A 27,476-nucleotide genomic window follows, 5' to 3' on the forward strand; every position below is an offset into this window, starting at 1 on the left:
TTATAATTTATTAATTAAAATAAGATTTTAAAAAAATAATTAAAACAGGTCTTTGTACTATATTATTAAAAAAAACAACTAACGAATATAATAAATAATTTTGACTATTTCTCATTCTAAACCTATCGAATATCTTTTTTTTTAAATGCAAGGTAATCTTTTATAGAACCTACATTATTAACTTTTCTTCTAATAATAAAAAAAAACCTCTAAATAAAAACTATTATTCCTACAAATATTAGAGTAGTCTCCCTTGACAGTTTCTATTCGAATGTATTTTGTGTTAATTTTCGTTATGAAATACAGTTGACTTTTTAAATAAATTATATAAGAAAACAATCTATCTCTGTGTATATTTATTTAAAAAAATATTATTACAATAATTAGAATAGGTGTTACTGGTTAAATAGCAATTATTCTCATTCTAAATCTTCAGCTATCGAGTTTCATGGGTTTTTAAATTTAAGATTATGAACACATTGGCTTGACGAAAATGATTATATACACTTAAATACATACTAAAGTTTACTTTTGTTAATAAACCTACACTATTTTATGCACACATACAAAAAAGAATATTTTAGCGGCAGTTACAACGTCAAAAAAAAAAGGAAACTCCTTTATACTGAATAGTTCTACGTAACAACAAAAATGTAAAAATACATAGTCCTAGAGCACACTAACACATACATATATACATACGAAGATATGTGTGTGTGTAAGTAGGATGTGAGGTGTGTAGACAGGCGGGGTGGAAGGAAAGCAGTTTGGCAGGAATAACGGTAGGTAGGAAAGTAGGTAGGCAGGCAGCAGCGCAGGCAGGTTAGTAGATAGGTAGGTACGTAGGCAGGGAGTTAGGTATGTAGGTAGGTGGGCGTAGGTAGGAAGGCGCCTCACTCGGTATAGTGAGCGATTATAGTAGCCCATCATATTCATAGCGTTTCGCAATTATTAAAACGAACAAAGGTACCATAGTACTCACGGGAAAACCCGGGGAGCTAAATGGAACCCTGCCAGGGCGCCACCAAATCGATTTTTTTTTTCGTAGAAACCACCACAGGGGTATTAGCATTCGCTTCTCAAATTTGAATGACAAACGAATGAAATCTTTGATAATGCTTAAACAAACAAACCCACATATTCGTTTTTGGGGCGCGGGTTTGTCCACACTGCCGCCTAGACGCACCAAGGCTCACTGTATGAAAGCCTTGAGTGTACGTTAATCAACCTCTGTAATAGTGAGGTAGAACACACATTGGCGACCGCCCATGTGTTAGAGACGCGTCCCTTGGCGCTCCAGGGAGCCACTGGTTATATTTCCGCAGGGGCGCCCCTAATTCGGTTTAATTATAAAATGTCGTGTGCCACCGTGTCCCTATTGTAGGGTGCTCTTTAAGGAGGCACTCTCTGTATAGCCCGGGGCGCTCGCTGTCGCCAACTGCCAGGGCGCCGGCGGGCGCTCATTATTCTACTTAGTGAACATTTATAGTAGCCCATCTAAACCGTAGTGTCGCCCGAGATGGGTCTTGGCCGCTCTGGGCCACTCAACCGCCGGGGAGCTGGCGGATGAACCTGGTGTAGTTTTATCTTTGAATCTCAGAGGCGTAGCACCATTCCTGGCGCCTGGGGACAAATTTTCAATTTGGCGCCCCCCCCCCTCCCGCCGGAGACAAACTTTCAATTTGGCGCCCCCCCCCCCCCCCCCCCCGTATTTTTTAAATATTTATAATGCAAAGCTATAGCTAAAATGAGCTTTTAAATTTTTCCAACCATTTTGGCGCCCCTAGGGTTGGCACCCGGGGACATATGTACCCCCGCCCCCCTCGCTGCGCCTCTGCTGAATCTAGTATTACCTATGACCGCAATTGATGAGATAGCCCCTCTGGATTCCCCTCTGGATTCTGAGCTCATAATCGTATAATTAGAAAAATCGAACCCTCCCAGGGTGCCACACTTAAGAATTTTTTTCTTTCTCGAAACCCTTTTCACCAACTACCCAAAATTTTATGACTCTCGTACGAACAGTGTCAAATTTTATCTGGCTTTTATTTTTATGGAGAAAAATTGCATTGCTTCCTGTCAGAGACCCCAGATCGAATGGGGCGCCAAAAGGGGTAGACAATTTTTAAAAAAATCCTCATTCTTCAGTAAAATTTAAGAAAACAGATTTATACATGGCTGATATCCTCAATTATTTTATATAGGGGAGTGTATGTAGGGATGGGCGCCTTTTTGCCAGCGTTTGAATAGGGTTGGCACATAATTGATAGTTCGCCCCGGGCGCCGGAATAGGTTGCTACGCTTCTGCTTCCTGCGAGGGTGCCGCCCTGGCGAAATCTTTCCGGGGGGGGGGGGGGGCGTGCGGACACTGTTAAAAGTATTTTTTCTATATAAATTCCGTTTCGTTCGGGGGTGGGGGGGGGGGGTCGATAGACTTTCTTCGGGGGGGGGGTGGGGGGGGCTCTGCTTCCCCCCCCCCCCCCTCCGAATAGATTCCTGGAAAAAACTCTGTTCACAAAGTTTTATGGCGATCCGATGAAAAAGATGTAGTAATTCATATAGGACAAACAGATAAACATACTTTCATTTCTATAAATATAAATAGATATATAGGGCCTACTTTAACTAGTGTCCGCATACCCGCACCCGGAAACTTAGTCACAATTTTCTTTGTTACATTTGTACCCTTTATAACAAAATTGAACAAGATGCAACAAATACAGTTAACCAAGAAATTGAACAAATAAAATTCACGTTATCTTTTTATTGTTTTTAGATATAGAGTAGTAACAGACTACCTACAGGTCCTAACTCGCGACGAGGTACACATTTGTATTAAAACACACATCTAAGACATTTTCAATTTAGGTGGGTTTTGCAGTACAGTGGTTTCTTAAGTCGTGGACAAGTGATTGCGCTTATCTCTGTTGAGTAGCTATGTATTCTGTCCTATATTAGACACATTTGTAAATATCTGTCACAATATGGGCATAGAGATGATATAACGATAGCTTATCTTTCCGGACGACGCTAAACTTTGGCATCGACACCACGGCCTACAAGTTCAAATTCGGTCCTTCAGAAATGTTTGAAGTCTCTAGATTAAAACTACTTTTCTCTTTTATGTGCCTACTGACCACATCACATGCATTTGTTCTGAAAGTCTAAAAACAGAGGCACAAATATATCGTCTAGACTTGTGAGGTCTACAGATTAGGTATTTTGGCAGTTATCTAAGCCCTTGCCTGTTCTGACTCAAAGCCTTATTCTTTCTCTATCGACGCCTTGCGTAACATGGGATTGGGTTTTTAAGGCGGCATAAAGCTTTATGTTGTTCCTTTTTGAGTACACTAGATTAAAACTAACGTTTTCAGATGCCTAAAGATGTTTAACCACTAATTAATCAGAATAATGGGTCAAGATTTCAATTCTTGGTTTTGGGACACGTTAGTTGCCGGGGTTGAGCTAATGTCGATAGCATAAGGACTGTACCTTGATGCGGGCGTTTTATTTGTTGCCCATCGTAATAATTGAATGGTTGATGGGGCTTCTTCAAGGGTTTGATTTGCCGTAATGTTAATGATATCATGCATGTGCGGCTTTTCTAAGAAGAAAATGCGTTTAAACACTTTTTAGTTATGCTTTTTTTAAATAGGCCTATATTTTACGACATCATAATCGTAATGAACAATAAAATGAATTTAAACAACTTTAGAATACACCTGTTTCGGCTAACATGAATGTTATTCTTCAAACTAGTAATGTTAAACGTGTCTTTTTCGCATTTTCGACTTATAAGCAATACAGTAAATTCCGATAACGTCCATATGCATACAAGCAATGGCGTAGGCGAGGAGGGGTTTAATAGTGATTTAATAATGATACTTTCTTAACCCTCTACTGGACATCATGTTTGGTACCTTGCCCCCGGCAACTGGGTGGATTTGGATTACACCCAAGTTTTACTTCATAGTAAATGGCTTCAGTTTTAATTATTGGAGTTGGTAGCAACATTGACACAGTTGAAGGTATTCAGAACAAGGTGGCCAGGAGAAATCACATTAATTAGTATATAATTTACCATTACTAACAATAGGCCCTACTTAATTGTTTAATGTTGCTGGATATTAAGCCTGGTAGGTATTTATGTTTATTAATTTGTACAGAAACAAAAAAAGGATTCCCAAACAAAGTTTTATTTTTCAGAAATAAAGAAAATGATACAAATCAATAAAGAACAGTTTTCAAAAGAATTTGTATAAAAGTAATTATTATAAAATAAGAATATAGCATTGCATAGATAAAAATAAAATACTTGACACAAACAATATGAGGAATATTTTTTATCAGAGAAGAGAAAAATATATGATGTAGTTTGAAAATAATAATGTACAGAATGTAGCTTTTGCAGATTAAAATGAAAATTCTCATGCCTATATAATTTATTGAGTAAATGAAGCAAGGCCCAAAACAATAGGCTAAATAATATGCATGGGACAGGCATTGAAAACTACAAATTGCATATAGTGAAGGTTACCCTATTTATTGGCTATATCCACAGTAAAGATTTATGGCTTTATTACCTGCTTGTAAAATTGTTAAGGAAAAAGTAAAGTATTGTTAACTTTTTATGGCAGACCAACTACGGGCTGTGTTCTGGGAACATGTCATCTGTAAGGGGCATTGTTCTCGGCACATGTTGTCATTTTTTGTGTTCTCGGCACATGTTGCCATTTTGTGTGTTCTGGGCACATAATGACATTTTGTGTGTTCTGGGAACATGTTGCCATTATGTGGCTGTGTTCTGGGAACATGTTGACATTATGTGGCTGAGTTCTGGGAACATGTTGACATTATGTGGCTGTGTTCTGGGAACATGTTGACATTATGTGGCTGTGTTCTGGGAACATGTTTGTTTCATTTTTAAATATTATAATAAAACATTTTTAGAAATTCTATATTAGGAATTGTGTATATATATAAATTTATATATTTAATAAGACAATTGGATGAATTATAATAAACAGCAAAAATGATTCAAATAAGTTTAGAAGTATTTGGCTTGCTGTCCTAACAGTGAACTGTATTGCGAGCTTGTTTCCCTAGTGATAACCCATGTTTTTTGTGCGACCCTTCCAATCAAGTATCCAGCTTTTTCTTGGCCTGTATCAAAATGCTGGTCAGACTTGCTTGACTTGTGTATCACAATATGATTTTGAATGTTTTTCTGTAAATGAAATAAGGCAAAATATTTTGATACTTTCTTTTGTGGAACTTGCAAGAAAAATAAATTACAAATTTATATTACTATCTCTAATATTTCTTTACTATAACTAATTACTTTGAAAAGATAAAGCACTGAACATGATGAATAACAAGAAACAAACATTATCAGCAAAGATTATAGATTTAAAATTGTGTTCATTCATATTGAAGATTAATGAAGTAGACTATCAATATTTACCCTCTTGATGGCTGATACTTTGATTTGATGTCTTTACTTTAAGCTTACACATCAGTCTCTGTGTGGTAAAATATGAAATAATATGCTTCAATAAAACTGTTTCAGTATATTAATTATATTAGATAAGTACATAGTTTTGAGCTCTAACCATGTGTTTCAATTATCATTCAATTATAATACCCTCTATGTTGTACAACTCACTGATTTATTAGAATTTAAAAAAAGACAATAATTAATAAAATATTTTGGATTAAAATCCATTATATTTATTATAACATACAATGCTATCTCTTGCTATAATAATTACTTTTAAAAATGGGTTATGCCTATAGTACAGTTACCTGAGGATGAAACTAGGCACAGTGTATAGTCCACGGAGACTGATTAATATCCCTTGTAATTGAACATCAGTTGTAGTTATGAAATCTGGATGGCCAAACACACACTCATAGTCCTGAAAAGCAATTTACACATAGATTAGCAAGAATATCTCACTAATTATTAAATTAAAGCTAACCCCTATTTAGTGCAATCCATCAAAGTAGTAGCATTTTTGTTAAGTTGTAGAAACAATACAAAGTAATGTTTGGTCTGTGATTTACATACTTTTATAGAATAGCAATCAAATTATATATATATATATATATATATATATATATATATATATATATATATATATATATATATATATATATATATATATTGTAAATTTTAGCCATGTCTTGCTATTAAATTTATTTACTCGACTGATCTAAACTCACTTTATTTAAACATAATATAGTGGATAAGTATAGTGATTTTATTATTCAGCAATAAATAGCAGGCCTAAAAAAATTTAAATAGTAACGTTTGCGAATGAACACATTAAATTCTATGTATTTCCATTTCTATGTCTTTCCCAACTTGATGCATATTGCTAACCAAGCATTAAACTATAGTCCTAAACCTGACTCTAATTACCATTTATTGGATAACCTGAACCTTTGCGATACCATGTTATAATATATTATTTTAAAAAAGAGCTTACCACTAATTAGTAAAATCAATTGTTTTTAGTATTAACTGAGCCGCATACTATTTGCTGCTATTGTCATCACCAGAAATCCAGTATGTTGGCAAAGATTAGTCTCTAAGTTCCCAGCAACCTCTTTCCTCTCGAGTGCGGAAAACACTGAAATCATTAATCATTATTTCATTATGCCTAATAGTTTAAAGGTACTATTAAAGTAGTACTAAATAGTACGAGTCTTAGTTACTATAGGTCTAATGATAATTATTATTGTGTATGCTTACATGCTTTAAGTTTTATGCACAATATTGGTATATAATATATAGTCTATAGTATATAGCCTAAGCTATAGAGTATATAAAATTATAGGCCTATGAGCCTAAATATAACAGCAGCTTGAATAATGCTCATTAGCATGCATTCACTATAAACTATAAAGATAATCAAATATTTCAATTTAATTAAATTATAACTAATAGGCCTAATAGTAAATAGGCTTTTTTCTTCTGGCAACAAATTTAAAGTATAGGGCAGTACAGTTATAGTATAGGCCTACTAGATTCTATATTTAAGTATGTGGGCTTTTCATTCCAATGCACCACAATAGATACCACACATGATCAAGCTGGACCTCTGATCTAAAGATTTAATAATTGGGCCTAACAAACAGTGAAACTGCAATAAAAATCATGCAAATTACTAATTTAACCTTCTTACCTCCGCTTCTCTAGATTCCTATTCTATTTCCTTCAAACTTTCTTTTTATGCAGCCGTATGATTAGATTCTAGACTATATTCTAATAAACATGAAATAACTACTAACCAGAACACTAGATCTAAATTTCTATATTCTATGCAATATGTGTTAAACCTATAGGCCTAATATTTATTTTAAATTCCTATGCGATGTGTCGTGAACTGTAGGTTTCATGTTATTTTTTCAATGGCGGAAATCAGTTTAAAATTTCGTTTCCTTCCTTTTGTTATTCTATTTATAGATTCAAACTGCTTAGAGACGGAGCAATTATCATTGAGTTAGTCGGCTGATCCACACAGGAAGTGCGGGTATATCTATTAGTTACTCAGTGATCCGATCATTGACAGATACAGAGATAGCCATTCGCATGGGGTGGAATGAGAGAGAGAGAGAGAGAGAGAGAGAGAGAGAGAGAGAGAGAGAGAGAGAGAGAGAGATTATGAAGACAAAATGTGTGAGAGGGGATGGCAGAACCCCAACCCCATGGCGAACCTAACTTGTGACCTATGGGATGACCTACTGACCTAGCTCGTTGGATGACCCAGTGACCAACCTAGCTGGATGACCCAGTGACCAACCTAGCCGGGTGACCTATGGGATGACCTACTGATGACCTACTGACCTAGCTCGTTGGATGACCCAGTGACCAACCTAGCTGGATGACCCAGTGACCAACCTAGCCGGGTGACCTATGGGATGACCTACTGATGACCTACTGACCTAGCTCGTTGGATGACCCAGTGACCAACCTAGCTGGGTGACCCAGTGACCAACCTAGCCGGGTGACCTATGGGATGACCTACTGATGACCTACTGACCTAGCTCGTTGGATGACCCAGTGACCAACCTAGCTGGGTGACCCAGTGACCAACATAGCTGGGTGACCCAGTGACCAACCTAGCTGGGTGACCCAGCGACCAACCTAGCCAGGTGACCTATGGAATGACCCACCGAATAAGATAGCTTTGCGACACAGTAACCAAACTCAGATTTAATTTAACAGCTGTACAATAAACTTTGTTATTTTTGTCATGCACGTGTACTCGTGCTGAGAGTAGTTTGACAAGCAAATGACGTATGTGACAGACGTATGTGGCAGACAAGACAATCTCTGACATATAGTGCAGACAATTGTCGTAAAGTGCAGACATAGGTCGTAAAGTGCAGACATTGGTCTTAAAGTGCAGACATTGGTCGTTGGTCGTAAAGTGCAGACATTGGTCGTAAAGTGCAGACATTGATCTTAAAGTGCAGACATTGGTCGTTGGTCGTAAAGTGCAGACATTGGTCTTAAAGTGCAGACATTGGTCGTTGGTCGTAAAGTGCAGACATTGGTCGTACAGACATTGGTCGTAAAGTGCAGACATTGGTAGTTGGTCGTAAAGTGCAGACATTGGTAGTTGGTCGTAAAGTGCAGACATTGGTTGTAAAGTGCAGACATTGGTTGTAAAGTGCAGACATTGGTCGTAAAGTGCAGAGATTGGTCTTAAAGTGCAGACATTGGTCTTAAAGTGCAGACATTGGCCGTAAAGTGCAGACATTGGTCGTAAAGTGCAGACATTGGTCTTAAAGTGCAGACATTGGTCGTAAAGTGCAGACATTGGTCGTAAAGTGCAGACATTGGTCGTAAAGTGCAGACATTGGTCTTAAAGTGCAGACATTGGTCGTAAAGTGCAGACATTGGTCGTAAAGTGCAGACATTGGTCGTAAAGTGCAGACATTGGTCGTAAAGTGCAGACATTGGTTGTAAAGTGCAGACATTGGTCGTAAAGTGCAGACATTGGTCGTAAAGTGCAGAGATTGGTCTTAAAGTGCAGACATTGGTCGTAAAGTGCAGACATAGGTCGTAAAGTGCAGACATTGGTCTTAAAGTGCAGACATTGGTCGTTGGTCGTAAAGTGCAGACATTGGTCGTAAAGTGCAGACATTGGTCTTAAAGTGCAGACATTGGTCGTTGGTCGTAAAGTGCAGACATTGGTCTTAAAGTGCAGACATTGGTCGTTGGTCGTAAAGTGCAGACATTGGTCGTTGGTCGTAAAGTGCAGACATTGGTCGTACAGACATTGGTCGTAAAGTGCAGACATTGGTAGTTGGTCGTAAAGTGCAGACATTGGTTGTAAAGTGCAGACATTGGTTGTAAAGTGCAGACATTGGTCGTAAAGTGCAGAGATTGGTCTTAAAGTGCAGACATTGGTCGTAAAGTGCAGACATTGGCCGTAAAGTGCAGACATTGGTCGTAAAGTGCAGACATTGGTCGTAAAGTGCAGACATTGGTCGTAAAGTGCAGACATTGGTCTTAAAGTGCAGACATTGGTCGTAAAGTGCAGACATTGGTCGTAAAGTGCAGACATTGGTCGTAAAGTGCAGACATTGGTCGTAAAGTGCAGACATTGGTTGTAAAGTGCAGACATTGGTCGTAAAGTGCAGACATTGGTCGTAAAGTGCAGAGATTGGTCTTAAAGTGCAGACATTGGTCGTAAAGTGCAGACATTGGTCGTAAAGTGCAGACATTGGTTGTAAAGTGCAGACATTGGTCGTAAAGTGCAGAGATTGGTCTTAAAGTGCAGACATTGGTCGTAAAGTGCAGACATTGGTCGTAAAGTGCAGACATTGGTCGTAAAGTGCAGACATTGGTAGTTGGTCGTAAAGTGCAGACATTGGTCGTAAAGTGCAGACATTGGTCGTAAAGTGCAGACATTGGTCGTAAAGTGCAGACATTGGTCGTAAAGTGCAGCATCTTCATAAGCTGTATGTAATCAAGGTAACCCGTCATTAGCCTTTGGTTCAGTATCCTTACAGCCAGCCAGACTATCCAAGGGACGTAACCCACTCGCTGGTTTACACCGCCGTATCGATTGGCTGCCATCTAGGGGAGACAATCGTCACAAGTTTTGGGAAGGGGAGAGAAGTTGTGTATGTATTTGATAATAACTATGTAGGGGAATACACTCGGCAAGACTGATGAATGACATCACCAGGTCAGGTCACGGTGACCCCAAGTAGAATTGCTTCTACCCGGCAACGTAAATTTGAGACTCGTCTAGCGGGTGTCAATATTCTCGGGTATCTGGCCGGGTAGGGCAGGGTGGGTAGGGCTGGGTGGGTAGGGCTAGGATGGGGGGGGGATGTTCTTTAAAGGACCTGGGTGGACTCGTGGATCGATTAGATTCAATCAGACCTACAGCCAGGAGATTCGGCACTCTGGGGGGAGGGGGTATTTCTTGCATAACGAGGGTGGGGGTTCTACATCTTGTAGAGGGGTGGGGTTCTACTTCTTGCAGAGGGGTGGGGTTATACATCTTGTAGAGGGGTGGGGTTCTACATCTTGTAGAGGGGTGGGGTTCTACATCTTGTAGAGGGGTGGGGTTCTACTTCTTGCAGTGGGGTGGGGTTCTACTTGCACTGATGGGATGGAGGTTCTGCTTCTTGCACAGAGGGATTAGTGAATTCTGAGAGGGTGCGCGTCCTACTTCTTATAGTTACTTATAGTTCCTGCAGCGGAGCATACGCCTGAAGGTTGACGTCTGTGGATTGACGTCATTTAATGCCATACGTCCCTGCTTTAAACAAATATCAAGTCTCTGAACCACCGTGTCCTAAAATCTTTCAGGCGACGTAGTGGACAGTCACGTGACGAGCTGGACACTGTCTCACGTGACTATTTTATCGTGGATCTGATTGGCTGCTTCCCCCCCCCCATCTTCACCCGCTCCCCACCCTTCCTGCCCCCCGGCGGCAGCGGAATAATATATTTAGGATTCCGTTAATTGTGCGATGATTGTTAGCCGAGTTCCAGAAATCGATCCTATTTATATTAGCTGAAACAAAAGTACGTTACAGGCGCTGATGAATACGTCTTTCAGTGTGTTGGTGGGCAGAACTCGGTGCTTGACGGTCTGGAACATTCTGTGGTCTTTAGGACAATAGTTGTAGGATGTAGGACTAGGACAATAGTTGTAGGATGTAGGACTAGGACAATAGTTGTAGGCTCTAGGACTAGGACAATAGTTGTAGGCTCTAGGACAACTAGGACAATAGTTGTAGTCTCTAGGACTAGGACAATAGTTGTAGGCTCTAGGACAACTAGGACAATAGTTGTAGGCTCTAGGACTAGGACAATAGTTGTAGGCTCTAGGACTAGGACAATAGTTGTAGGCTCTAGGACTAGGACAATAGTTGTAGGCTCTAGGACTAGGACAATAGTTGTAGGCTCTAGGACTAGGACAATAGTTGTAGGCTCTAGGACTAGGACAATAGTTGTAGGCTCTAGGACTAGGACAATAGTTGTAGGCTCTAGGACTAGGACAACTAGGACAATAGTTGTAGGCTCTAGGACTAGGACAATAGTTGTGGGCTCTAGGACTAGGACAATAGTTGTAGGCTCTAGGACTAGGACAATAGTTGTAGGCTCTAGGACAATAGTTGTAGGCTCTAGGACTAGGACAAAAGTTGTGGGCTCTAGGACTAGGACACAATGTCCACACAATGTCCACACAATGTCCACACAATGTCCACACAATGTCCACACAATGTCCACACAATCTCCACACAACGTCCACACAATGTCCACACAATGTCTACACAATGTCCACACAATGTCCACACAATGTCCACACAATGTCCACACAATGTCCACACAATGTCCACACAATGTCCACACAATGTCCACACAATGTCTACACAATGTCCACACAATGTCCACACAATGTCCACACAATGTCCACACAATGTCCACACACTGTCCACACAATGTCTACACAATGTCCACACAATGTCCACACACTGTCCACCTAATGTCTACACAACGTCCACACAATCTCCACACAAATTCCACACAATGTCCACACTATGTCCACACAATGACCACACAATGTCCACACAATGTCCACACAATAGGTGTAAGATAGTGCGGGGACCACAAGTTTACCATCGGGACTTGGTCTGTTAAATGGTTAGACGGTTGCTATTGATCTCCACGATTGTCATTTCCCCACACCAACTCTCACCCTCACAGAGAAGGTTAGGACACAGTGAGCTCAAATTCAAATCGGCCCTTGTGGCGCTTGTCTATGTCAGGGATTCGTCAAGTGTTTGTGTTGGACTGTCAGGGATTCGTCAGGTGTTTGTGTTGGGCTGTCAGGGATTCGTCAGGTGTTTGTGTTGGGCTGTCAGGGATTCGTCAGGTGTTTGTGTTGGACTGTTAGGGATTCGTCAGGTGTGTTGGACTGTCAGAGATTTGTCAGATATTTGTGTTAGACTGTCAGCGATTCGTCAGGTGTGTTGGGCTGTCAGAGATTTGTCAGGTATTTGTGTTGGACTGTCGGGGATTCTCAAGTTCTCAAGCTGCTATACATCATAGCTCGGAGTGGACTAGGTGGAATGTATAGCATTGTGGTGGGTGGGGCATGTCGATAGAGCAGTGTGGTGGGTGGAGCATGTCGATAGAGTGGGTGGAGCATGTCGATAGAGCAGTGGGGTGGGTGGAGCATGTCGATAGAGCAGTGTGGTGGGTGGAGCATGTCGATAGAGCAGTGGGGTGGGTGGAGCATGTAGCAGTGTGGTGGGTGGAGCAGTGTGGTGGGTGGAGCATGTCGATAGAGCAGTGGGGTGAGTGGAGCATGTCGATAGAGCAGTGTGGTGGGTGGAGCATGTCGATAGAGTGAGTGGAGCATGTCGATAGAGCAGTGTGGTGGGTGGAGCATGTAGCAGTGTGGTGGGTGGAGCATGTCGATAGAGCAGTGTGGTGGGTGGAGCATGTCGATAGAGCAGTGTGGTGGGTGGAGCATTCGATAGAGCAGTGTGGTGGGTGGAGCATGTCGATAGAGCAGTGGGGTGGGTGGAGCATGTAGCAGTGTGGTGGGTGGAGCATGTCGATAGAGCAGTGTGGTGGGTGGAGCATGTCGATAGAGCAGTGGGGTGGGTGGAGCATGTCGATAGAGCAGTGGGGTGGGTGGAGCATGTAGCAGTGGGGTGGGTGGAGCATGTCGATAGAGTGAGTGGAGCATGTCGATAGAGCAGTGGGGTGGGTGGAGCATTCGATAGAGCAGTGGGGTGGGTGGAGCATGTAGCAGTGTGGTGGGTGGAGCATGTCGATAGAGCAGTGGGGTGGGTGGAGCATGTCGATAGAGCAGTGTGGTGGGTGGAGCATGTCGATAGAGCAGTGGGGTGGGTGGAGCATGTCGATAGAGCAGTGGGGTGGGTGGAGCATGTCGATAGAGCAGTGGGGTGGGTGGAGCATGTAGCAGTGTGGTGGGTGGAGCATGTCGATAGAGCAGTGGGGTGGGTGGAGCATGTAGCAGTGTGGTGGGTTGAGCATGTCGATAGAGCAGTGGGGTGGGTGGAGCATGTCGATAGAGCAGTGTGTTGGGTGGAGCATGTCGATAGAGCAGTGGGGTGGGTGGAGCATGTAGCAGTGTGGTGGGTGGAGCATGTCGATAGAGCAGTGGGGTGGGTGGAGCATGTCGATAGAGCAGTGGGGTGGGTGGAGCATGTCGATAGAGCAGTGGGGTGGGTGGAGCATGTCGATAGAGCAGTGGGGTGGGTGGAGCATGTCGATAGAGCAGTGGGGTGGGTGGAGCATGTAGCAGTGTGGTGGGTGGAGCATGTCGATAGAGCAGTGGGGTGGGTGGAGCATGTCGATAGAGCAGTGGGGTGGGTGGAGCATGTAGCAGTATGGTGGGTGGAGCATGTCGATAGAGCAGTGGGGTGGGTGGGGCATGTCGATAGAGCAGTGGGGTGGGTGGAGCATGTAGCAGTGTGGTGGGTGGAGCATGTCGATAGAGCAGTGGGGTGGGTGGAGCATGTCGATAGAGCAGTGGGGTGGGTGGAGCATGTAGCAGTGTGGTGGGTGGAGCATGTCGATAGAGCAGTGGGGTGGGTGGAGCATGTAGCAGTGTGGTGGGTGGAGCATGTCGATAGAGCAGTGGGGTGGGTGGAGCATGTAGCAGTGTGGTGGGTGGAGCATGTCGATAGAGCAGTGTGTTGGGTGGAGCATGTCGATAGAGCAGTGGGGTGGGTGGAGCATGTCGATAGAGCAGTGGGGTGGGTGGAGCATGTAGCAGTGGGGTGGGTGGAGCATGTCGATAGAGCAGTGGGGTGGGTGGAGCATGTCGATAGAGCAGTGTGGTGGGTGGAGCATGTCGATAGAGCAGTGGGGTGGGTGGAGCATGTCGATAGAGCAGTGGGGTGGGTGGAGCATGTCGATAGAGCAGTGTGGTGGGTGGAGCATGTCGATAGAGCAGTGTGGTGGGTGGAGCATGTCGATAGAGTGAGTGGAGCATGTCGTTAGAGCAGTGGGGTGGGTGGAGCATGTCGATAGAGCAGTGTGGTGGGTGGAGCATGTCGATAGAGTGAGTGGAGCATGTCGATAGAGCAGTGGGGTGGGTGGAGCCTGTCGATAGAGTGAGTGGAGCATGTCGATAGAGCAGTGGGGTGGGTGGAGCATGTCGATAGAGTGAGTGGAGCATGTCGATAGAGCAGTGGGGTGGGTGGAGCATGTGGATAGAGCAGTGTGGTGGGTGGAGCATGTCGATAGAGCAGTGTGGTGGGTGGAGCATGTCGATAGAGCAGTGTGGTGGGTGGATCATGTCGATAGAGTGAGTGGAGCATGTCGATAGAGTGGGTGGAGCATGTCGATAGAGTGGGTGGAGCATGTCGATAGAGCAGTGGGGTGGGTGGAGCATGTAGCAGTGTGGTGGGTGGAGCATGTCGATAGAGCAGTGGGGTGGGTGGAGCATGTCGATAGAGCAGTGTGGTGGGTGGAGCATGTCGATAGAGCAGTGTGGTGGGTGGAGCATGTCGATAGAGTGAGTGGAGCATGTCGATAGAGTGGGTGGAGCATGTCGATAGAGCAGTGTGGTGGGTGGAGCATGTCGATAGAGTGAGTGGAGCATGTCGATAGAGTGGGTGGAGCATGTCGATAGAGCAGTGGGGTGGGTGGAGCATGTCGATAGAGCAGTGGGGTGGGTGGAGCATGTGGATAGAGCAGTGGGGTGGGTGGAGCATGTGGATAGAGCAGTGGGGTGGGTGGAGCATGTGGATAGAACAGTGGGGTGGGTGGAGCATGTGGATAGAGCAGTGTGTGAGGACAGACGGTTGTACGGACTGGAGAATGTTGCCGAAATCCTCTAGGTTTAGGCCTACATTGGTTTCTTGTACTCGTCACTATTGACGTCGTCACTATTGACGTCGTCACTATTGACGGAGTTAAGCCGCTTGGTGGAGACGTCAAGTGTTCTGATGGCTCTAAGAATGGTGTTCAAGACTGGCTGCTGTTGGAGGTTCACCTCAAGTAGGTCCAGTGACCTGTCAAGTAGGTCCAGTGACCTGTCAAGTAGGTCCAGTGACCTGTCAAGTAGGTCCAGTGACCTGTCAAGTAGGTCCAGTGACTTGTCAAGTAGGTCCAGTGACCTGTCAAGTATGTCCAGTGACCTGTCAAGTAGGTCCAGTGACCTGTCAAGTAGGTCCAGTGACCTGTCAAGTAGGTCCAGTGACCTGTCAAGTAGGTCCAGTGACCTGTCAAGTAGGTCCAGTGACCTGTCAAGTAGGTCCAGTGACCTGTCAAGTAGGTCCAGTGACCTGTCAAGTAGGTCCAGTGACCTGTCAAGTAGGTCCAGTAACTTGTCAAGTAGTTCCAGTACCACGGACTGACCATTGTCCGGTGTTTAATGACAACAGCTGTTAAATTGATCAACAGGGAACTAGAGGGGTGGGGAGGGGATAAGTGAAACCGGGGTGTTAAGCTCCTTTAAAAGTAAGCTCTAGCTCAGCTGGACTTAAGATCTGGGAGCTAAAGCCACAGTTAAGCTCCATCTCAAGATGTTGGAGCCGTGATGTGTTGTGTGACAGCTGTGGGAGCTGGGCTAGCCGTCAGCAGCTGTATCAAACAACAGCTGCAAGGGTTGTATACTTGTGAAGTATGTGTTTCTTGGCGTCAGATACTAGATCTACATACCATGTATGGAGCAGCTAGGTGTTGAGACACCATTGGGCTGATTATATGTGGTGTAAAGTAGGTATAAAACAACCGATGTATTATATGTGGTGTAAAGTAGGTATAAAACAACCGATGTATTATATGTGGTATAAAGTAGGTATAAAACAACCGATGTATTATATGTGGTATAAAGTAGGTATAAAACAACCGATGTATTATATGTGGTGTAAAGTAGGTATAAAACAACCGATATATTATATGTGGTATAAAGTAGGTATAAAACAACCGATGTATTATATGTGGTGTAAAGTAGGTATAAAACAACCGATATATTATATGTGGTATAAAGTAGGTATAAAACAACCGATGTATTATATGTGGTATAAAGTAGGTATAAAACAACCGATGTATTATATGTGGTATAAAGTAGGTTTAAAACAACCGATGTATTATATGTGGTATAAAGTAGATATAAAACAACCGATGTATTATATGTGGTATAAAGTAGGTATAAAACAACCGATGTATTATATGTGGTATAAAGTAGGTATAAAACAACCGATGTATACAACTAGGTACCTGAAGCAGGTCTATTAAAAATGTTTCTCACTTCACTTCTGTGTTAATTAAAATCTCATGCCCCGTGTTTATCAGTGAGATGATTAATTAAATTAAAAACAGGAAACACGTTTTTGTCTGGGATTATAGCGTTAACCTCGCGGGGTCAGCCCGATCTTATGTGCGGTTTTATGTCGTAGTCACAGACATACACAAGCTGCATACAACATGCACACAAGGTTTTATGACGTAGTCACAGACATACACAAGCCGCATACAACATGCACACTGGGTTTTATGACGTAGTCACAGACATACACAAGCTGCATACAACATGCACACAAGGTTTTATGTCGTAGTCACAGACATACACAATCTGCATACAACATGCAAACAAGGTTTTATGACGTAGTCACAGACATACACAAGCTGCATACAATATGCACACTGGGTTTTATGACGTAGTCACAGACATACACAAGCCGCATACAACATGCACACTGGGTTTTATGACGTAGTCTCAGACATACACAAGCCGCATACAACATGCACACTGGGTTTTATGACGTAGTCACAGACATACACAAGCTGCAAACAACATGCACACAAGGTTTTATGTCGTAGTCACAGACATACACAATCTGCATACAACATGCACACAAGGTTTTATGTCGTAGTCACAGACATACACAATCTGCATACAACATGCACACTGGGTTTTATGACGTAGTCACAGACATACACAATCTGCATACAACATGCACACAAGGTTTTATGACGTAGTCACAGACATACACAATCTGCATACAACATGCACACAAGGTTTTATGACGTAGTCACAGACATACACAATCTGCATACAACATGCACACAAGGTTTTATGACGTAGTCACAGACATACACAAGCTGCATACAACATGCACACTGGGTTTTATGACGTAGTCACAGACATACACAAGCTGCATACAACATGCACACAAGGTTTTATGTCGTAGTCACAGACATACACAAGCCGCATACAACATGCACACTGGGTTTTATGACGTAGTCACAGACATACACAAGCTGCAAACAACATGCACACAAGGTTTTATGTCGTAGTCACAGACATACACAATCTGCATACAACATGCACACAAGGTTTTATGACGTAGTCACAGACATACACAAGCCGCATACAACATGCACACTGGGTTTTATGACGTAGTCACAGACATACACAAGCTGCATACAACATGCACACAAGGTTTTATGTCGTAGTCACAGACATACACAATCTGCATACAACATGCACACAAGGTTTTATGACGTAGTCACAGACATACACAAGCTGCATACAACATGCACACTGGGTTTTATGACGTAGTCACAGACATACACAAGCCGCATACAACATGCACACTGGGTTTTATGACGTAGTCACAGACATACACAAGCTGCAAACAACATGCACACAAGGTTTTATGTCGTAGTCACAGACATACACAATCTGCATACAACATGCACACAAGGTTTTATGACGTAGTCACAGACATACACAAGCTGCATACAACATGCACACTGGGTTTTATGACGTAGTCACAGACATACACAATCTGCATACAACATGCACACAAGGTTTTATGTCGTAGTCACAGACATACACAATCTGCATACAACATGCACACTGGGTTTTATGACGTAGTCACAGACATACACAATCTGCATACAACATGCACACAAGGTTTTATGACGTAGTCACAGACATACACAAGCTGCATACAACATGCACACAAGGTTTTATGTCGTAGTCACAGACATACACAAGCTGCATACAACATGCACACAAGGTTTTATGACGTAGTCACAGACATACACAATCTGCATACAACATGCACACAAGGTTTTATGACGTAGTCACAGACATACACAAGCTGCATACAACATGCACACAAGGTTTTATGACGTAGTCACAGACATACACAATCTGCATACAACATGCACACAAGGTTTTATGACGTAGTCACAGACATACACAAGCTGCATACAACATGCACACAAGGTTTTATGACGTAGTCACAGACATACACAATCTGCATACAACATTCACACAAGGTTTTATGTCGTAGTCACAGTCATACACAATCTGCATACAACATGCACACAATATGGGTTTAGATTACAATTTGATATAATGTATCGTGTAAAATGGGTTATAGATAAAGGTTTATGTTATCCTAATTAACATGCTGTGTTGTTTTGTTCTTTGACAGACTATACTGAAGGTTTATGTTATTCTAATTAACATGCTGTGTTGTTTTGATTTTCGACAGACAATACTGAAGGCACTATGTGCAGGCACAGACTTCTTCCACAGAAAACTAGAGGTAAGACTTTTGTCTGTACAGTTGTAAGACTTTTTGGCCATTTGTACTTTTTTTTCGGTTTGGAATCCGTAAGACTTTTCCCGGGACATTTGCAAAACTTTCCCCGGGACCTTTGTAAGATTATGGAGTTTTTAAATCTTTAGCCTAGACATTTATAATACTTTTGCCTAGATAAATATTTATAAGACTCTTGCCTAGACATTTATAAAATTTTGCCTAGACATTTATACAATTTTGCCTAGACATTTATAAGACTTTTGCCTAGAAATGTGTGAAAGACGTAACCCGGACATTTAAAAGACGTTGGCCCCGAATGTTCCAGTATTATTAAAGCCGGTGGGTGAGGTTAGATATACTGTCTTCCCTATTGGGGGCCTAGCTGAATGAGGACGTGTAAGAATGTTCTTTTACAGAACACTCGTCTTTACCTACACTTCAGCAATAACTTTTTTAAAAAGTGTAATTAGTTCTCCAATATTTAGAGGTTGTCGTTCTTATATCTCAAATCTCTAATCAGACCCCGGGGTGGTCAATAAACTCTTCCCCGACCCCACGGGCCAAGTTAGAGTGAGAAAAAAAGAATTTGATCGCACCTTGAGCTAGGAGCGTCAACACAAGGCAAATATAAGAAAGACGGGGTTAAATGGGGATTTCCCAATCTCTGGGCTTGTGCAGTTTTTGTGGGGTTTGGTTCAGATGGATGGAATAGTGCTTTCTCTGGGGGCGGGGGGGGGGGGGGGGGTAGGGCTGTGGAGGTGGTATATGGGATATTTTCTAGGGGAGGTGGGTTAGAGGTTGTGAGGGAGGTGAAGGGAAGTTAATAGTGAGGTGGTTTTTTAGCGGAGGTAGTATAGGGGAGGTGGGGTGGTGGAGGTACTGTAGTAGAGGTGGGGTGGGTGAGGTAGTGTAGGGGAGATGGGGTGGGGGAGGTACTGTAGTAGAGGTGGGATGGGGTGGAGGAGATAAGAGGTGGGTAGGTAGGTGGTTTAGAGGGGGTGGGGTAGAGGAGGTAGTATGGGGTGGTGTTGGGGTGGGGTAGGAAGATGATAAGGAGGGATAGAGGTAGGGGAGATAGAGGATACAAAGATGAAGGGGGGGGGGGGTAGCGGCGTTAAGTTGTCCTCCCACACGACACACAATGTTAAAAGTTTCTACCGGCCTTAAGGTTTTATTCTCGTGGAATTGTGGCCTGTATTGCAAACTCCTGTCACACTTCCCAGCAATACAAATTACGTCCCCTTTTAAAATATTCTAGAACGTTAACATCAGACATTAGCCGCTAACGTTGGTATCTCGACGTTAACATTACGTTAGAGTTAACACAAGTAGTTCGACTATTGTGTTAACAAAGCCGGTTAAAGGTTAACATAGCCTAAAATGTTGACCTAAACTTGGTGCGAGAAAACGTGTGAGTTCAGTGCCAGACAAGTTGGAGCCAGCGTCCCTCTCGTGGAGGCAGACGTTGCTAACTTCTTCCGTTTCACAAGTTAGCTCCCCCTTAAGTGTTTTCCACTTCCGCTTCGTCCCATAATTCCTCGCAATTTGCCGTCTTACCGCGCGCTTTGTCCAACACAACTTGATTATCTTTTCTCCGAGTCGAGCTAATTGGAGTAATTTAATTATCTTACTTTTCAAATTGCTATAGCTCTGTTTTAGCTACATGAAATTATAGAATGGAGAACAGTACGAGACAATAATTCATGAACCTCAAGGCAAATGTCACAACTTACAGGGCAAATGTCACAAAATTTTAGAGTAACTATCACATACTTTTAGGGCAACTATCACAAACATTTTTAGGGCAACTATCACATACTTTTAGGGCAACTATCACATACTTTTAGGGCAAATATCACAAACATTTTTAGGGCAACTATCACATACTTTTAGGACAACTATCACATACTTTTAGGGCAAATATCACAAACATTTTAGGGCATCTATCACAAACTATAGGGCAACTGTCACAAACACTTTTAGGGCATCTATCACATACTTTAGTATGTCACAAACTTTTAGGGTAAGTGCCACTAGTATCACAAACTTATGACAGCTATAAGAATGTTTGTGTTTGTTGTTTGTGTTCCCCTACCTTGAGACAAACAGGACGTAATGTTTGTGTTGTGCAGAATGTTTGTTTCACAATTCTCCAATCTTTCTACACGAGCCAATAGGATCTCCCATTCAAGTGCAGTCTTCGATTCGACCCCAGCAACAGCCTAGCTTTAATTACATTTCGATTGCAGTTTTTTTTATGATGGAATTCGATGAATTATTTTGTCGAGCCCCCCTACCCCCTTATGATACCTGCCCCTTGGGCGGCGTCCAACCGTCGGGGACACCCATTCACGCTGGCCAGCTAGAGGGGCGGTGAAAATAAGGGCGCCCCATGATCTTCGCTCTGCTGTCATATTGTTTGGCTGAGTGTGGCCGAGTCTTGCAGAGTGTTGCCGAGTCTTGCCGAGTCTTGCCGAGTCTTGCCGAGTGCTGCCGAGTCTTGCCGAGTGTTGCCGAGTCTTGCAGAGTGTTGCCGAGTCTTGCAGAGAGTTGCCGAATTTTGCCAAATGTTGCCGAATTTTTCCGAGTGTTTTTTGACATCAGTCAAATACGGGATGTTACATTTGTAAGAAGATTCTATTTAGATTACATTGGCTGAAGTTATACAAGTATTTATGACGGCATAAGTTAAATACTTTGTGGATTTTGCAGTCGACAATTGGTGCTATTTGTGATGGTCAATACCACAAAACTTTGGGATGGTAGTCTACCAACATTACTGAAATTTGGGATGGTAGACCGCCAACCTCTCCAAACTTTGGGATGTTAGATCAACAGCAACACCAACAACACTAAACTTTATGATGTTAGACCAAAACAACTAAACTTTATGATGTTAGACCAACACAACTAAACTTTATGAAGTTAGACCAACACAACTAAACTTTATGATGTTAGACCAACACCACTAAACTTTATGATTTTAGACCAACACCACTAAACTTTATAATGTTAGACCAACACGACTAAACTTTAGGAGGTTAGACCAACACTACCACCACCACCACCACCAACACAACAAAACTTTAGGATGGTGGTCACGTGTAGACATCACGTGATACGGCGGGATGTTACTAACTTTTTGACAAACCAAAAAAACGCCCTCTCAGTGAGCGCCAGTGGGACTTTCAGGGAAAATACGATTCTCTGGGGATTTGAGGGAAGGAATCAAATTTTTCTCATCTTTATGAAATTACCGCGTGTAGTGGGAGGCGAGTGCGTGCACTTTAAATATTTCAACAAAAAATGGAGGGGGGGGGGGGCTCCATTAGGCTCGCTTCAACTGACGGCGCACAAATTGCCGACATTTAAAACGATTTACTGGCTGGTTGCTCAGCTACGATTTGTGACATCCTAACTGAACTGATCCGTCCACTATATGTTGCTGTGGGTTAGACTCTCTGAAAGATTCATTCATTAAGACACATATACTGATTACTGTACAAGAAAGTTTAATAAGCTTTTAAAATCTCTAGTAAATGTGTTATTTTTGGCTGAGTGATCTCAATAGAGATGGTTAGCTTCCAAAGTGTGGTAGATGGATGGGTCTCATAGATTTAGAGAACATGTTAGTACTTTAGGGGCACTAGGTTTTTAGATTTGTCACGGGTTTTGTTTACTTCTATCCACGACAAACGTTCAGTTCGGGTGTATGTGTATTACCCGTCTGTCTGTCCGTCTGTCTGTCTGTCCGTCTGACTGTCCGTCTGTCTGTCCAGAAGATTTGGTCCATACGACGCTAATGTGGTCGCAGCTTATCCTAATGTAAGGGTCGAGGAAGTATTCTCATGGTCGGCTAGTAGCTTATTGTATTGTAATGGTCGACGAAGTATCCTCAGTGAAAGGAAAATTAAATTAAAAACTACGCCGCCATGAACACTGGGTTTATTTTATCTTATTATCGTCGTCTTGGGGAAAACTTTGCTGCAGTTGTGTATTTTTCTGTGAGATATCTGTGACTTTATTGGTTACACTTTGTGGTAATCTTCGTGTTTCTGTTTACATTTTGTGACAATCATCTTAATAGAAAACACGCACAAATGAAGATATACATTAATCAATGAGTCATATCAACATCGTACAACCCAGTCGAAATGTCTCAACTAAACTATTTACAGACTCATTTTCTAAGTTCGTGCTTCAGAACATAACTCGTCTGTGATTCTACTCAGCTTAATTGGGTACCTGGCTTTAGTCGGGGAAGGTAAGGGAACACCGAGATAAAAATATCAAAGATGAGAAGACGATGTCCAACTAAAACATCGCGTGCTAGGTCGTGTTTGGAGACACTTTGTGATGTTTTTATTCGCGTCTTACTCACCAACTGTTGTATTCGTGTCCAACAAACAAGCTTATCAGTTTGATGCTGATGTTCTCACCACTTTCACGTCGGCGTGTGAGACCAAAATTGACCAGGGTCAGATAAACAGTCGATGACTCACGGTGTGGGTGAGCCAATTGTTTATCACAGTCCAGCGTCACTGTGGCTGTATCAGCACCCCCCCCCCCCACCTCACACACGCACGTCAATAACTGGACGGATATAAGATTCAAATATTGACCCTTGACCCTTGTCTGAGGTTGAGGTTAACGAACATAGTCGATACGTCATAGCACGCGCTGGCTGGTGGGACGTCTTGAGTAAACACCGGTAGATCTTTATAGATCTTTCTCAGATCATACAAGATCTTTTACCTCAGTTGTCAGATCATACAAGATATTTTATCTCATTTGTCAGATCATACAAGATATTTTATCTCAATGTTCAGATCATACAAGATCTTTTATCTCAGTTGTCAGATCATACAAGATCTTTTATCTCAATGTTCAGATCATACAAGATCTTTTATCTCAGTTGTCAGATCATACTAGATCTTTTATCTCAGTTGCCAATAAGATCATACAAGATCTTTCAGCTCAGTTGCCAATAAGATCATACAAGATCTTTTATCTCAGTTGCCAATAAGATCATACAAGATCTTTTATCTCAGTTGCCAATAAGACCCTATAAGATCTTTTAAGCCAATAAGATCCTACAAAGTAGGTAAACAACTGACTTAAGTTTACAAAAGTAACCAGCGAGTTACACAGGTGGTGATACCAATACTGACAGAGGTGGTGATACCAATACTGACACAGGTGGTGATACCTGCACTGACACACGTGGTGATACTGCACTGACACAGGTGGGGATACCTGCATTGACACATGTGGTGATACCTGCACTGACACAGGTGGGGATACCTGCACTGACACAGGTGGTGATACCAGTACTGACACACGTGGTGATACTAATACTGACACTGGTGGTGATACCAATACTGACACTGGTGGTGATACCTGCACTGACACAGGTGACATCAGGTGGTGATGCCAGCACTGAAACAGGTATTGATGCCTGCAGAGATACAGTGACCTGTATCACCAAACGAAACCACTGGCTTATCTGAACACTTCTCCCTCCTTGTTGCCAGAGTTTATCACCAGTAGCGGCAGACGATGCACACACTTGTAATGACGTCATTTCCTGTACTCCCACGTGCCTGTAAAACGAGCGGGAAAAAATGTTCCATCAGCTGCCTGTGTCAATCTGGATCGTTTGGTCTCGTGTAGAACACAAACACCCAGCAGACGGCAGGGTGACATAATAAAATTATTTTCAACGAAATCATACGGCAGTCAGGGGCGGAACTACAGTGCCGCCAGACCCCGCAATGCGGGGGGGGCCACAACATTTAGGGGCCCATAGCCGACCATAATAAATTTTTTTATAGTTTAAAAAAAAATAATTTTCTTGCATTTTTGACTTGGCGGTAAAAGTTTTTGTAAACAACAAACAGATCTACTACAATAGTGATGTTATACAGTATCTAACACATGCTGTTGCGTAAAAAAAATATATGCCTGAGCTGTAGTGTGAAAGATAGGCAAACGTTCAAAACACTTCCATGACTTATTTCCCTTTTTAAAATAGTTAAATAGTGGTTCTCATAAGCTCCTTTTAATATATTAAACAAATTAAAAAGCAATTAATTCTCTTAATTATTATTTTAAAAAATACATACTAAAGAAGGCAGCATAAAAAAGAAATATATTTAAAACAAACAATTTAAGTACAAACAAATAAATAAAAATAACATAACACGAGAAACCATTACACATACAAAGCTTTCACGTTTTATATTCTTTTGAGGGTAGGTCGTATTAAAGCAATCATATTGAATAAACTAGCTCTATCTAAAAAAAAATAATAATATTTCTAAACAGACTAATGCACTCACACACATGACACGTTGTAATTTGTTTAAATTTGAAAAAAAAAAGAATTTTTTTTCAAAACCCGATCAGGCCAGAAATGAGTATCCAATGTTTGTATTCTGTGTTTACTATATATATATATATATATATATATATATATATATATATATATATATATATATATATATATATATATATATATATATATATATAGGGGGCCCAGAATTACTTTTTGCGGGGTGGCCCTTTTTTTCTAGTTCCGCCACTGACGGCAGTCAGCTATTTTAAAGTAGGCTTATTCGATTTTTGAAAATGAGAATTAAGTTAAAATGTACATTTTTTAACCATATATGTCATTTAGATTTTGTATCATAGAGGACAGTTTTCTACCACAGGTGACCTTTCTTGAACAATTATTTCCCCTAGAGGGCCTTGATTTTACAGTTTTCTACCATTAGGAATAATAATTTACGAAAAAGGGCCTTGATTTTAGTTTCAAGCGAACGGACGATATTTCCGTATACGTCACATCCAGTGTTTCTTGCAGACTTTTTTTCTCCGGGGTGTGGGAACTTTAAATTTTCCGGTGGACGGCTCTGGTAAAAGTATAGGGAGGGGCGGGCCGCGGGAGATGCCTGAAAGAAACTCTCATCACATCCCGTGCTTTTGACTTATGATGCAGCTTCTCGCCGATTCCCAACAAATTACAACACGGGCTTCCATACTGCGCATCATGGCTTCCTTCAGACAGTGTTGCAATGTTTTTGTTTGGATGATGTTGTCACCCCCCCCCCCCCCCATCTAATTTAACCATCCTGTGTTAACCACAACACCTAACAACCCAATAATTTCAACTTTCTCTAGACGGTGTTGTTTGACAATTGTTGTACACGATTAAAAAATGCTTATTTGCTTTCACATCAATGTCTGCCCTCAATGTCTGCCACCAATGTCTGCCACCAATGTCTGCCACCAATGTCTGCCCTCAATGTCTGCCACCAATGTCTGCCACCAATGTCTGCCCTCAATGTCTGCCACCAATGTCTGCCCTCAATGTCTGCCACCAATGTCTGCCACCAATGTCTGCCCTCAATGTCTGCCACCAATGTCTGCCACCAATGTCTGCCCTCAATGTCTGCCACCAATGTCTGCCACCAATGTCTGCCACCAATGTCTGCCACCAATGTCTGCCACCAATGTCTGCCACCAATGTCTGCCCTCAATGTCTGCCACCAATGTCTGCCACCAATGTCTGCCCTCAATGTCTGCCACCAATGTCTGCCACCAATGTCTGCCACCAATGTCTGCCCTCAATGTCTGCCACCAATGTCTGCCACCAATGTCTGCCCTCAATGTCTGCCACCAATGTCTGCCCTCAATGTCTGCCACCAATGTCTGCCCTCAATGTCTGCCACCAATGTCTGCCACCAATGTCTGCCACCAATGTCTGCCCTCAATGTCTGCCACCAATGTCTGCCACCAATGTCTGCCACCAATGTCTGCCCTCAATGTCTGCCACCAATGTCTGCCACCAATGTCTGCCACCAATGTCTGCCCTCAATGTCTGCCACCAATGTCTGCCACCAATGTCTGCCACCAATGTCTGCCCTCAATGTCTGCCACCAATGTCTGCCACCAATGTCTGCCACCAATGTCTGCCACCAATGTCTGCCACCAATGTCTGCCCTCAATGTCTGCCACCAATGTCTGCCACCAATGTCTGCCCTCAATGTCTGCCACCAATGTCTGCCCTCAATGTCTGCCACCAATGTCTGCCCTCAATGTCTGCCACCAATGTCTGCCACCAATGTCTGCCACCAATGTCTGCCCTCAATGTCTGCCACCAATGTCTGCCACCAATGTCTGCCACCAATGTCTGCCACCAATGTCTGCCACCAATGTCTGCCCTCAATGTCTGCCACCAATGTCTGCCACCAATGTCTGCCACCAATGTCTGCCCTCAATGTCTGCCACCAATATCTGCCCTCAATGTCTGCCACCAATGTCTGCCCTCAATGTCTGCCACCAATGTCTGCCACCAATGTCTGCCACCAATGTCTGCCACCAATGTC

At 42.5% G+C, this 27,476-nt stretch overlaps 1 protein-coding gene and 1 long non-coding RNA gene across 2 annotated transcripts in view; one reads left to right on the top strand and one right to left on the bottom strand.

Annotated features, from left to right (window-relative positions):
* Window positions 1-27,476, top strand: part of LOC131958022 (uncharacterized) — a 58,588-nt gene that overhangs the window by 19,908 nt on the left and 11,204 nt on the right. Inside the window, exon 2 of the mRNA XM_059322907.1 lies at window positions 19,036-19,089. Coding sequence (XP_059178890.1) covers window positions 19,036-19,089 — 54 coding nt within the window. The remainder of the gene's footprint in view (window positions 1-19,035; window positions 19,090-27,476) is intronic.
* Window positions 4,846-7,327, bottom strand: LOC131958024 (uncharacterized). The gene is made up of 5 exons (XR_009389154.1): window positions 7,191-7,327; window positions 6,492-6,635; window positions 5,806-5,918; window positions 5,465-5,522; window positions 4,846-5,227 (listed from the first exon to the last, which is right to left on the bottom strand). It is a non-coding gene; the product is annotated as an uncharacterized LOC131958024 (long non-coding RNA).

Source organism: Physella acuta, unplaced genomic scaffold, assembly GCF_028476545.2.
Source record: "Physella acuta isolate Inbredline_101_S28 unplaced genomic scaffold, ASM2847654v3 ptg001284l, whole genome shotgun sequence".
Taxonomy (NCBI): Eukaryota; Metazoa; Mollusca; class Gastropoda; family Physidae; genus Physella; species Physella acuta.